This window comes from Equus asinus, chromosome X, assembly GCF_041296235.1.
Source record: "Equus asinus isolate D_3611 breed Donkey chromosome X, EquAss-T2T_v2, whole genome shotgun sequence".
In the NCBI taxonomy this organism is placed as follows: Eukaryota; Metazoa; Chordata; class Mammalia; order Perissodactyla; family Equidae; genus Equus; species Equus asinus.
This window is the reverse complement of record NC_091820.1, coordinates 53,830,957-53,843,761: the sequence shown is the minus strand read 5'-3', so window position 1 is coordinate 53,843,761 and position 12,805 is coordinate 53,830,957. Positions and strand designations below refer to the sequence as shown.

Below are 12,805 nucleotides of genomic sequence, written 5' to 3'. Positions count from 1 at the left end.
TTCCCTGTCAGGCAGCTGTGGTAAGAGGAAAGAGTGCTACATGTTAAGTCTCAAGAACTAGTTTTAAATCCTAGCACTATGGCCTAGTAGCTTCTTGATCTTGGCCAAGAATTTGCCAATTACTTAATGTTGCTCTGTATCATTTTCATCATTAGAAAAATGGCATAGATGATAATAAAGTCCATAAACATTTATTGAACTAGGTACTAGAGATGTATTGATAAATAAGACACTGCCTATGTCCTTGAGGAGTTCTCAATCAAGTGGGGAAATCAGACTTAAAAACAGGAAGCTTTAATATAATGCAGAAAACACATAGTAGGCAATGTGTGGGATTGGGGACGGATTTTGGAGGGAATGAAAGCTGAACTGAAGTTTGTAGTACAAGTAAGAGTTTAGCCAGGCAAAGAATAGAGATAAAATTATTTTGGGTGGAGGAATCAGTATATGCAAAGTTATGGAGTCATGAAAGAGCATGACATATGTGTGAAATAAGAGTACTTTTGCACTGATGGGACATAAAACAGGTGGGGTTGGCTGGAGGTGAACCTGGAGTGGTGGGCAGGGCCTAGGCCCCTGAGCTGCGATGCCACCAAATCTAAGGGAGTTGAGAGCTTCAAGAGATGTGGTGAGTAGGTGATAGTGGTAATCACTCGCATCTTGAAAGACTAACAATGCTTGATGTCCTCAGTGTTGAGGTAGGGAAGGCAGATTGAAAGATGAATTTAGCATTGAGTTTTTATAGTGCAGGAACAGCAAAAGGATAGGCCTGCAAGGGGGTTGAGTGTGCCAATGAGAGAAGTAGTGAATGATCTCGGCTGTATAGGCCAGTTTGGATGTCATAGTGGTTAGGCACAGACCTGGCACTTGGTCAGTGTTCCTGAATTTGAGACAGCAAGGTGGGTAGTATTATTCCCATTTAATAGATTGTGAAGTTAAGATTCAGTGAGGGAAAATGATTTGCCCTGGGTCACATAATTAGTGACTGGCATAACTGAGAAAAGACCCCAGGTTTTAAGCTTCCTAGTTTATTGCTATTTCCACTGTACTGACTTGAGTGACTTTGGGTAAGCCATTTTAGCTCTCTGAGCTTCATTTCTAAGAGTTGTTATTAAGAAAGTTGGTTTAAAAATACCTAATATAAATATGTGGCACATAGGAGGTGATCAATAAATGTTACTTCTCTTTCCTATACCTCATTGTTTCTGTTGAGATAACTGGACAATGTGGGGCTGGGGAATTTTAATCTGAAGACACAGATTCAATGGCTTTGTTAGGTGCCCAAAAGACTAAGGTGGGCCATACTATGCTGCACATGTAAAATAACAAATGCAGCCTTGACTAATACACAAATTTGCTTATTCTCCCTACTTCTGCTGTATCTTTGGAGAGATTGCTTTTGTGATTCCTGTCATCCTTGAGTCTGGAGGTGGGAAACAGAAATGTTTGTCTCCCCTTCTCCATCTGCCACTTTAATGGAAGAAGGGTTGCAGAAAGCCACTTACCCATTGCAACCTCCCTACCCAGAGTGCTCATGCAAATTTTATTCTGTACATAATGCCATTTGGGCAGCCCATTTCTTGTACACTCTCCTTAGATGATGTGTAATGAGCTTCCTGTTTAATCTGCCATGCTTGGAAAAGAATGCTGGCCTACCCTAGGCGTTTTCTCCTGGCCTCAGCCATTGATTCTTGGAGTAGGGAGACACCATCTGCCATCTTGCTACAACTACCATTTCAAGGGACAAGGTTCTCAGTGAGGCTACACATTGCTCCTGCTTCTCTGACAGATGCCTTCCAAGTGACTCTGAGGACACTGCAGGAGGAAGAAGAAGCTTCTGTGCATTTTTTTTTTCAAATTGGCTATTAATATTTCTCTTATATCAGGGTCCCTTGGACTTAACCCTGAAGTACTGCGTGAGAAGGAAGACGGAGTCTATTGACAAGCGGTTCTGTTTTGATATAGAAACTAATGAAAGGTAAGCTGTGCTGGTGTGAATTGGTGGTGTCCCTATGTGCCTGGTGCTGAGCCCGGGCAGGTCTTTTATTTTCCTCTATCATCTCTTGTTGATGAAAATGGGCAAATATATTCATGGCATTGTTGTCTTGACTCTTCTGGCTGCCCTTTATAGGGATCCATGTTAGATCTGGCCCAGAGCTCTCTACGCAAGCTTCAGTCAGCTTTGCCTCACCTCCTCTAGGCAGAAAAGTCACTCCTAGGATTTAATTTGCTATCAGATATGCAAAAGGTCAGCATTTGGTGATGCTGCAAAAAAGGACAGGATGAGAAAACTCATTCTTTTAAAAAAAATTTCCTAACATAACATATAAGAACAAGTAAATTGGAACACATTTTTAAGGGAAGATAGATGAGATGGAGGGTGGTAGTGGTACTGGGGAGCCTTTTTCCCCCACTTGGTGCAAATATGATACAGACTTTTCCACTTTGCAGATATTTATGTAGAGTAGAAATTGGTTATCAAATTTCTGATTTTAGCTAAGGCTTACAAACTTTGGACTTGGTTGTTTGTGAATTTGTAAGATTTCTTCATTAAAAATGGATGGTCCCAATCAAAGATGACTGTGATGGTAAACACTGTTATCTGTAACCAGGAGGCTGTCACTCATTTTTCTGACAGCTTCAGGCCCAGTAGGAAGGGGAAAATTATTGTTGGCTATGGCTTCTCTTTCATGAACCTTTAGTGTCTCTGGCTTTGCAGCAGCATGCTGCTTAAAACACATTAAAATTTTCTATCTCTAGTTCTATTATGATTCCCTTTTCAGCTTAAATTTGCAAGTTACTTGCAAATAATGTGTTCTTGGTCTAGAATCAGTTGCAGTTTGGCCCTAAAGTTAGGGGCTGGAACCAATTCATCTTTATATATCTTGTACCTAGTGCTATACATGGCTCCTGGTAGATGACAGTAAATTTGGTGTTCATTTTTAAATGTATTTTTTCCTACCTTAGAATGCTGAGGAATTTTGACACTAGAACCCAAGAATTAAAGTTTTGATGTGTCTGTGATTTTAGTTACCACATATTGGGCACGTTAGAAAACATTCGCTTATTCTTGATTCTTCTGGCTCCCCCATTTTACAGGTGAGGGGAGACTGACACTTGAATATGTTTAACTGACTTACCCAAAGTCACATAGCAGCAAGGCTGAGCTCAAACTCTCGTCTGTAGGTGTCCTAGGCCCTTGTTCTTTGTAGTTTTGTTCCATTGTCTATTATAAGCAGAATAAATATGCTGTGAAATGGAGGGTCAAATATAATAATGAACAGGTGCTGAGCCAGACTTTTCTGAGGGATGTGACATCTGCTTTTCTGGCTAATCAATCTGATATAAGGAACAGAGTCAGGCTTCCCAGGAGGCATCAGGCACCTGTACTTGTGTTCTCTGCAGCACAGAACAAAGGGCTTTCTGAGTCCCTTTTTCTACTTCAGGAATAGAGGATAAATTTTTTATTAGTGTTCCTACCAGTATTTAAAGCCACAGGCTCATAGCCTGTCAGAGCTTGAAGGACAGTAACAACAACAACAACTGCTAACAATTGCTGAGTACTTCCGATGAGCCAGGCACCATTCTCAACCCTTTAAGTGTATAATTTCGTTTAGTCCTCACTACAGTCACGTGAGTTAGAGGGTATTATTATCCCAATTTCGCAAAGGAAGATAAGAGGACAGAGAGAAGTAAAGCAACTTAGGTTACACAGCTAGGAAACAGTAGAGCCAGGATCCAAATCCAGGCATTCTAGTCTCCAAGCCCACACTCTTAACCACTGCACTCTACTTCAAATATGCTATATATTTTGTTCAAGATAGGTGACTGAGACCTCAGGGATGGCAAAGCATTTGTCTGAGGTTGTAATAGAAGGTCCTGGACTAGAAGTCAGTACTCCTTCTACTTTGTAAATCTGTTCTTAACAGTATTGTTCTTTGAATTTGACTTTCTGTAGCACATAAGAATCTCTAAATGCATTCTGGATAGTCATTTATTCTTTCAGCTTCTCTGTAAGGTCGAGAGAGAACACAAACCGGATTTCAATTTCCCAGATAGGGAAGGTGAGTGCCAGAACAGGTTTAATATCATATCTGTTCTGCAGTGTCTGCTTTTATATCTGTTGCCCATTGGCTTGCTTTCCTTCCTTCTGGCTTCGAGATTCAGCTGAGTAGCTGTCTTTACAAAGATATCTAGACTTTCTAGCCCCATAAGATATATCCAAAATGTTGGGTATTGCTTAGAGAAGGATAAACTTGAAAGAATCCAGTGCCCAAAGCCAAGTTCTGATTTTCAATTCATTCTGGCTTAAAGATCATGTGAGGGCTTTTCTTTTTAAGGAGCACTTTAATGAAGTAAGAGATGGAAAGGCAGGTAGAGCAGGGATCCCAGGATGTCAGAACTGGAAAGAACTTCCCAGCTCATCTGTTCCAACACCCTTATGGATAAAGAAACAGGCCCTAAGAGGCCCAGTGACTTTCTAGGGTCTCTGAACTCTCCTGTCATTGCTCTTATCATTTTGTGATTCTGAGAGAGGTCTCATCTTAACATAGAAGGAGTGAGAGGAATAAGCTTCTGATAATAGTGCAGCTAGGCAGAGAATGCAAGGAGACTTTATGCCTGCAATAATGCAATCAGTCCCAAATTTCCAGTTTGATTGTGAAGATCCAAAAAGACCATACAGATTATACTAACTTGGGGTAACTCTGGGTATAGGTAGCCTGTAAGTAAATAAAATAAAATTGGGTTTGAAGCCATTTGTCATGCAGAAGAGGCCTTATAGTGTAATGGTTAAGAAAAAACGTTACTGCTAGACCAGAATTCCTAAATTCGAATTCCTAAATTCAAATCCTATATTTAGTCACTGTGTGAACTTAGGTAACATCTCTGTACCTCAGTTTTCCCTTCCGTAAAAGAGGGATTACTATAGTACCTGCTTTATAGGCTTCCTGGGTAGATTAAATGAATTAATGCCTATAAACCACTTAGAACCTGGCACCTAGCGAACATTCAATAACTGTTACTTATTATTATTGGTTATAAGATTGCTTACATCAACTGAAAGGCCTCCTCCCTGTGGCTGAGCCAGGGTACATGTTGTTGAATTCTTTCCAACTGGAAATGCTCCTTAGACATCCTAGGTGGTGAAAGTAGCAAAGCCATTTTCCTGATAAATGAATGTGCCCATGCTGATTATGCTCACAACTACAGCCCAGACTAAATGGCTGGCTTCCAAGAGAGAGAGGCAGGAAGACCCTCACTTTGACTCAAGCACAATAGGGCCAATTTAAGAGTGTATTGTGGTAAAGTGTCTTGGCATCTGACTTCCTATTTCCTTGCCCAACCCTGGCATGAGGCCACCAAGATACCACCTCTTCCAGGGTTCCCCAAGTTACTGTTCTCTAAATGTCCCATTGTTTTTCTGACTAAAAAAGATTTTGAAAAATTGGAATTCGGGATGCCTGTGCCTGCTCGGTGTGACATCTCCTAGGGCTAAGAGGGACCCTAGATCAAACGAGTTCATTCCCTCAGGTGAGTTTCCTGCTTTGAACTTGTCATTTTTCCTTAGGCCTGGAACCATCACTCTGCAGGCCCTTTCAGAAGCTAACAGAAGGCTATGGATGGAGGCCATGGATGGGAAAGAACCTGTAAGTTTATCAGAGACACTGGGGAAATCTTAGCAACATGGTTCAGTGTATGAATGCCCTCTAGTGTTACGAGTACCAGTGGGTCTAGGACAATTAAATGGTAGTGGATCCTTCAGACTCAAAATTTTAGAGCTAGAAGGAGTTGTTGATTTGAGGTCTCTTGTTTAACAAGTAGGGCAACTTGATTTCTAGGGAGGATGAGAGATTTCTCAAGGATCACCCTCATAGAAGGCATCAAAGCTTGGCCTAGAATCCAGGTCTCTCAGCTTCTGGGCCCCAGTGTTAGATTATGCAGCTATGCCCAGAAGATCTTCGTAAGCAAGAAAATTAAGCCTTTTTTCAGTTTATAAAATTAGTATGTATTCATATAGGAGAATGGAAAATAATTGTCATGGCTGTGAACAAGCATTTATTAAGATTTTATTCAAAATGGTTTTTCTGCCACTTCTTACAATTCCCAAGTCAACTTTTTCTCTTTAAGGGTACAGCTGTTGGAGATGGCATTGCCATCCTGTATCCCAAGATGTACCACACCATTTAGAACACTGTTACACAGGAGGACAAGCAATACCTTGAAAGGGTTAGTGATCATCATAGAAATACCAATGTGAACAGTCAGAAATCATTGAAAAGCGTTTTCTCTCTTCAGTATCTCCTGAGAATGTTTCTTCTAGTGGTATATGAAATAATATCAGCTTCCTAATGTTGGAAGGCCAAAAGCTTAGATTTGGATTTTGGTTCTGCCACTCAGTGGTTGTATGACCTTAAGAAAGTTATTTTATTTTCCTGAGACTCAGATTTCTTCTCTTCAGTAAAATGGCTTTAATAATCTCTGTTCTATCTACCTCACAGGCTTGCGTTGAAAAATCACATGGAAGAGAGTCTGTCAACCATAATGTGCTATATTGGTTTTAGGTGCTTCTAACTGATCTGAAGGATGGGTGCAAAGATATAAGATTCAACAGCATTTGGAAACAGTCTAATCTCCTTGCTTTATTCAAAGCAGAAACTTGATAAGAGGGGAAATATGTTCCAGGGTTTTCTTTCTGTGTGTCCTCAGTGCCCTGGAGACTAGAGGGAAGTGCACAGATTCCTCATTACATTTATAGCTACTGAGATGGTAGCAGGAGAAAAGTGGCGTTGTGAAGACTGCCATCCAGAAAGTAGGCCAGGACCTGTCTCCCCTTCCTCCCTTCCCAGAAACCGGGAGCTTAACTATTTCATGCCTATGATGTTTCTCTAGGAGGATGCTTGGAGGCCCAGCAAAGCATTTTACTCTTGATTCCCTCTCCTGAACTTGCTCTCCCTTTAGGTTTTAAAGATTGAAGGATGCAGATGGCTTTTTGTGGAGAATGATGTTAGAACATGGGCCCACTGAATGTGGATCCTTACCAAATTGAGTATGGCAGACTTTTCACAAATATCTTATTTATAAAAGTGGCAGCAAGGGCTGGTCAGCACTGAAACCTCTGTCCCTGAAATTTCCATGGGCATACACACATATGCAAAAACATTTATTTTCAAAGGAGAGATTATTAAAGCAGACTAACAGATGGCATATAAAGGGCTTATTTTCTGCAGCCTCACACTGCTGATGTTGTTGCTACTTTACCAAACAGCCCAATCCACTAATCTTACACATTGTATTCATACCTTTGCTTAAAGTGTCAAAGAAGATCAGGGCTTGAAGAAACATCTATTCCAACCCTGGTCATTTTATGAATTGTGAGGTCTGAAAAACAAAAAGGATGTGCCTAAAATTTCATAATGAGGTAGAGGCAAAGCAAGGACTAGATTTCAAGCATCAAGGATCTCCTTTTTGGTCTCTCAAATAGCTATCACAGTGCATACTTAAAGATGACTCAGAGAAATCTTGGTCACTGCATGGATCTCTATCAGATGGACACTTCCCTTTCCACAGAGAAACACTCATTAATTAATCTTTGGGGTGAAAGGTTGGTATTGGGAACATTTAAATTTTACTATCAATGCCCATTACCCAGCTATCCATGAAAAAAACACTTCCTTTCTCTCATGCTCTCTTGCTTCGTCAGAAATATTCTCCAAGCTTTACATAAGTAAATGTCTAAGATGGGTAGACTACAACTTCAGCTACAATGTGAAAGCTGTATGAAATCCAAGATAATCTTCAGGGATTGTTAATCCAACTATTGTCTAGGGACCTGGGCAAACATGATTCTGTTCAGCCCACTTTTCCTTCTTATTAAATCCTTAGAATCGCTAATTGTTTTGATGGCCGATCTGGGGAAAGAGATTTAATATTATTCGCCGTACTTACCTATCGTGATTCACAATAGCCACGGCTCTTTCTGTTTCTCTTCTTTTGTAGATCTACCACAGCCCCATAACAAAACAGGAAGAAAGTGAGTCAAATTTCTGATCTACTGATATTATACACTACCAGCTATCCTAATCACAGTAAATGCTATCATCAATGATATGTACTATTGATGCAAGTGTGTTTATGGATGCCTCTGTTTGGAATGAAATTCAGATCTATTTTTTTAATGTGTCTGTCGATTAACTAAGGAAGTCACCTTATCTTAGCTTATGGTGGGGGTAGTAGTAATAATATAGAGAAACACATTATATCCTTTTGTTCTAGATACATAAGAGAAATCGTGTGCATTTCCAACCTAACATTTCATATTTGATGTTTCTCATGCCTAAAGCAGACATAGTGCAAAGGGCTAACTAAAAGCATTTTGTTATAAGAGTAAAATCTCTAAATCTCACCTGAATAAAAGAATCTTGCCATTTAAGGGTGATTGGAGATGAGTAACCAAACCCCTAATTCTCTCACTACAGTCTCTTAGTGTGATCATTGAATGTTCGATAGGTGAGGCTTGTAACAGCAGGATCTAACTCTGCTTTCCTTTGCTTGAAACAGTGGAGCTGAATGAAGTGGGGTTCAAGTTTGTTAGGAAGTGCATCAATGTCATTGAGAGCAAAGGTAAGATATGAACCATAGCCTCGGCAGTGTTCGAATCTGGTTAGTCTGAATTTATCCTGGGACAATTTCTCTAAAGTAACTTTGATGTCATCTATTGGTCAGGACCCATTTTAGGAATGAAGACTGTTTATAAACCTTGAGCACTAGACACAATTTGTACAATTTCAGCAAATTCCAAACCAGTGGTATCCAAGCATATTTAGATAATTTGTGGTTTCCTGCTTTTAAAGAGAAAGAGCTTCAAGTGGCTTATAAAGTATTCTGAAATACTACCTGGCACTTCTCAAGTAGTGTTATGATGGTTACATTCTAAATAAATAAGAGTTCAGTTTCCGCCATAATACATATTAGTTTAAAAGTTGATGAGGACAGCTAAACTCAGACAAATATGGAATCAGCATTTTTCCAACTTGACGATACTCTCTAGTTTCTCTCTGAGAACATTTAGAATGTGGGCAGGTGTAGTGTATGAGTCAAGCCTCTTTTTCTCTGAAATGTTACTTAAATCTTTCTGCGTGGACAAAATGGCCTTTTGCTTCACATCAGCCATATTCCAGCCCTCTTTTCCTTTATATCACTGCTCAAGGGCAACTTAAAGGTTGATATTTCTTCACTTTTCAATTAAACCCTGGCTCCTTTCCAAGATGGCGATACCATTCTCAGCCATCTGCTGCTACCCACCTAAGCATATTCTCCTATTTACTATAGAGTGTATTCTCTTCTGTTCAGGTTAGTGAGGGCTTGGTACAATCCAAATGAATGTATGGAGAGAATAATTTGGAGAGATGCTTCAGGACTGTTCCCCTTTTGCAAGGAAGGGCTGGAGAACTTAGAGAGAGAGTAGGGAGAACCGTTGCTGTTGGAACTGACTCTAGTGCGTAGGTACCTACTTCCTCTACCCTGAGGGAGATGAAGGCTCTCACTATATAAACAAAACTGACCTGATTTTCTTTCCCTAGGGATCAAGACAGAGGGATTGTACCGTACCGTGGGCAGCAATATTCAGGTTCAGAAGCTGCTGAATGCCTTTTTTGGTAACACTTTTGATTTTATAATTCTTATTGGGAGTTGCTTGTATATTAGGAAGAAATGTGACTGCAAGAGAAAGGAGACATTGCTAAAGAAGGTTATAGACTATTTTTTAAAAACTATTTTCAAAAGTAAAATGTACACGTATTTGCACATCCTGCATCAGAGACAATCTTGCCTTGAAGAAATGACTAGCATCTCTCCTTCCTCATATCTTAGTCATTCCTCAAACCCTTTGCAATCTGGCTTCTACCCGAACCTCTCCATTGGAACTACTCGGGCCAGGATTGGAAGGTATCTTCTTGTGAAATCCAGTGTTTACTCTCTAGCTTGCTTGATCTCCTTTTGATCACTCCCTCCTTTTTGAAAGTTTCTCTCTATGTGACTTCTATGACTCAACAGTCTCCTGATTCTTCTAACATCTTGTATTATTCCTTTCAAGTGACTCTTGTCAGGTCCTTTTTCTTCTTTCCATCTTTTAAATCTTGTCTGGGTACTTCCCAGCATTCTATCTTTGCCTCCCTTCACTTCTTTCTCTACATGTTCTCCTAATGATTGATTTTTCTCCTCGTCATGGGTCACATTTTTCTTTTTCTATGTAACTAGTAAGTTTTTATTGGATACTGGACATCACGACTTACTGAGTGTCTCGATTTTGTTGACTTCTTTTAAACGGTGTTAAATTTTGTTTTGTAGGCAATTATTTGTGGATCAGCTTGATCCATCAGAGGCTTCTTTTTAAGCGTGTTAGGACAGATATAAAGCATCTTTTACTGGCTAGTTTAGCCCTACCTCTAAGGTCTGACTTATTTTGTGTCTTCATTCTTACTGATTGAAACTTAAACATCTCCCAGCTTTATGTGAGTTCTTGAAATTGTTCAGCTTAAAGCTCCCTGATATTTCTTTGCCTAACCTTGTGGATTGTCATCCTAGGCACTCAAGGCTTAGTATTCAAGGACAGACTCAAGGGGACCTATAGGTAGAAGATTTTTTTAGTTCTTTCTCTACATGGCTCCCTCTTCTCTGGTACTCTGCCTTATAAATTCTAGCTGTCTCAGCCTCTCTGAACTTTGATCTTTATCTCTTCAACTGTGCAAGACTTCCATACTCAGCTTGAGTTCTCACTCCCTAGGCTACCATCCAGAAAGTGCTTTCAGGCAGCAAGCTGTGGTGATTGTAGGGCTTATCTTGTTTGTTTCTCCTTTTTCAGAGTCATAGTCCTGTGCTGTTCGTTGTTCAATGACTACAAACAGCTCTTTCATATATTTGTCCAGTGTTCTAATTGTTACAACAGGAGGTCAAGTCTTGTACTGGTTACTCTAACATGGCCAGGAGTGGAAGTCCCTCTATGTGGTTTTTACTAGCACCTCTGTGCTGACAGCACCCAAAAATCTCTAGTCCAGACATCATCTCATGAATTCTAAACTGATATATCCCATTGCCCACTGGACCTGTGCTTCCCAAACATATTTAGGTCATGGTACACATTGGAATGATCATATCTGTATAGAACATTCTGATAAATGGACAAATCTGACCATTGCTGAGGCAATAAGCTCCAAAGGCTGAGGAAATCAATATTGGAATCATTGCACAAGCTCTCTGTATGTAGATGTTCCACAGGTACTTACATTTGACATGTCTAAAACTAAACTCATTGTTTTTTTCTTCCTGCAAACCTGCTTTCCTTCCTTTTGTGAATGGTAGTGAACTATCTAGTAAGCTCAGTTTTCATAAAGTGTCAGAGAACAAACTGAGTGTAGAAAGCTGAGGTTTGGATAAAGCACGTATTTTTGGTCTTTGCTGCCATGATGTATAGCTTACCTTCCACAACCCTGCAGGCCTGACAACCCAACCCTATTAGTATTTGAGGGTGCCACAGCATCTAGTAATAGTAGGTATGGAGTTTTTGCATTACAGATTACATCATTAGTATCTGCTTCAGTATCTGTTTTAATTTATCACTTTACATTCTTGATTTAAAAAAATTTAAGTTTTCTGGGGCTGTCCCCATGGCCTGGTGGTTAAGTCTGTGCACTCTGCTTTGGTGCCCCAGGGTTCACCGGTTTGGATCCTGGGCGTGGACCTATACACTGCTCATCAAGCCATGCTGTGGTTGCATCCCACGTAGAAGAACCAGAATGACCTACAACTAGGATATACAACTATGTACTGGGGCTTTGGGGAGAAAAAAAAATGGAAGATTAGAAAGAAATGTTAGCTCAGGGCCAATCATAAAAAAACATATTAAGTTTTCTTATTCCTGGCCAATTTGCATCCCATTTTATAAGTTAAAGGACACTTTTTCATATATAAAATGGCTGACAGCATGGCCCAGGATGTTTAGTCTCTGAAAAATTATTGAACTCAGATCAACTGTTTAAAATTCCATTACTAATATCACTGCATTCTTCTGCCTAATGTATGATAACCTTAAAAGAATTGCCATGCCAGGCATTCTACTGATTCTCTTACAGGCTTGAATAGGACTGAAATGGTTCCCTCAAATCAGACATGGCAGTACAATTTGATTCACATATCACAGAAATTGGCAGAGTTGGCATATTGTATCTATTCAACATCAGCCTCCAAATATCAGTATTCATAGGAATATCTGAAAAATAGGCCAGGAAGTTCTGGATATAAATATTTATAAATATAATATGAAACAGTGTAAATTTGCTTACTTAGGTGTAAAACTGGTAACCCCTGATCCCTGCCCCAAATCTAAGAAATTCTAGATCTGGTGATGATCTTCATTTGTTTATTCATTCATTTAACAAATATTTGAGTATATACTAAGGGTCAGGCATTATACTCAGGGCTGTGAATTAAACAGTGAACACACCACTTGCATTTCCTACCTTTGTGGGGTTTACATTCGGTGGGGAAGACTGTCTTTCAGCTAGCTTACAATGTATATTTATGTGGAGAGACCTCCCTTCTAAGCTTCTTTCATGTTATATCTTCTTGGGATTCTCACTGGGATTATCAAAGTTATCTTGCTTCTTTTCCCTTTACCCTGATCTATTCCCATACCACTGAGGGCTGGCTGCCTTGGCTTCCTATAGGCTCACCAAGATTTACCTAGGAGGAAGAGCATCCATTTCCTTTATCTAGCACACCATCTTTTTCTCTTTTCTTTCTTTATGTC

General features: G+C 39.8%; 1 protein-coding gene across 3 annotated transcripts in view; it reads left to right on the top strand.

Moving 5' to 3' along the window:
* OPHN1 (oligophrenin 1) overlaps positions 1 to 12,805 on the top strand; it is a 496,179-nt gene that overhangs the window by 300,975 nt on the left and 182,399 nt on the right. For all 3 annotated transcript variants that reach the window (XM_070502226.1, XM_070502227.1, XM_070502225.1), the window contains 5 exons: positions 1,887 to 1,978; positions 5,570 to 5,648; positions 7,999 to 8,032; positions 8,560 to 8,622; positions 9,582 to 9,656. In XM_070502226.1, coding sequence (XP_070358327.1) covers positions 1,887 to 1,978; positions 5,570 to 5,648; positions 7,999 to 8,032; positions 8,560 to 8,622; positions 9,582 to 9,656 — 343 coding nt within the window. The remainder of the gene's footprint in view (positions 1 to 1,886; positions 1,979 to 5,569; positions 5,649 to 7,998; positions 8,033 to 8,559; positions 8,623 to 9,581; positions 9,657 to 12,805) is intronic.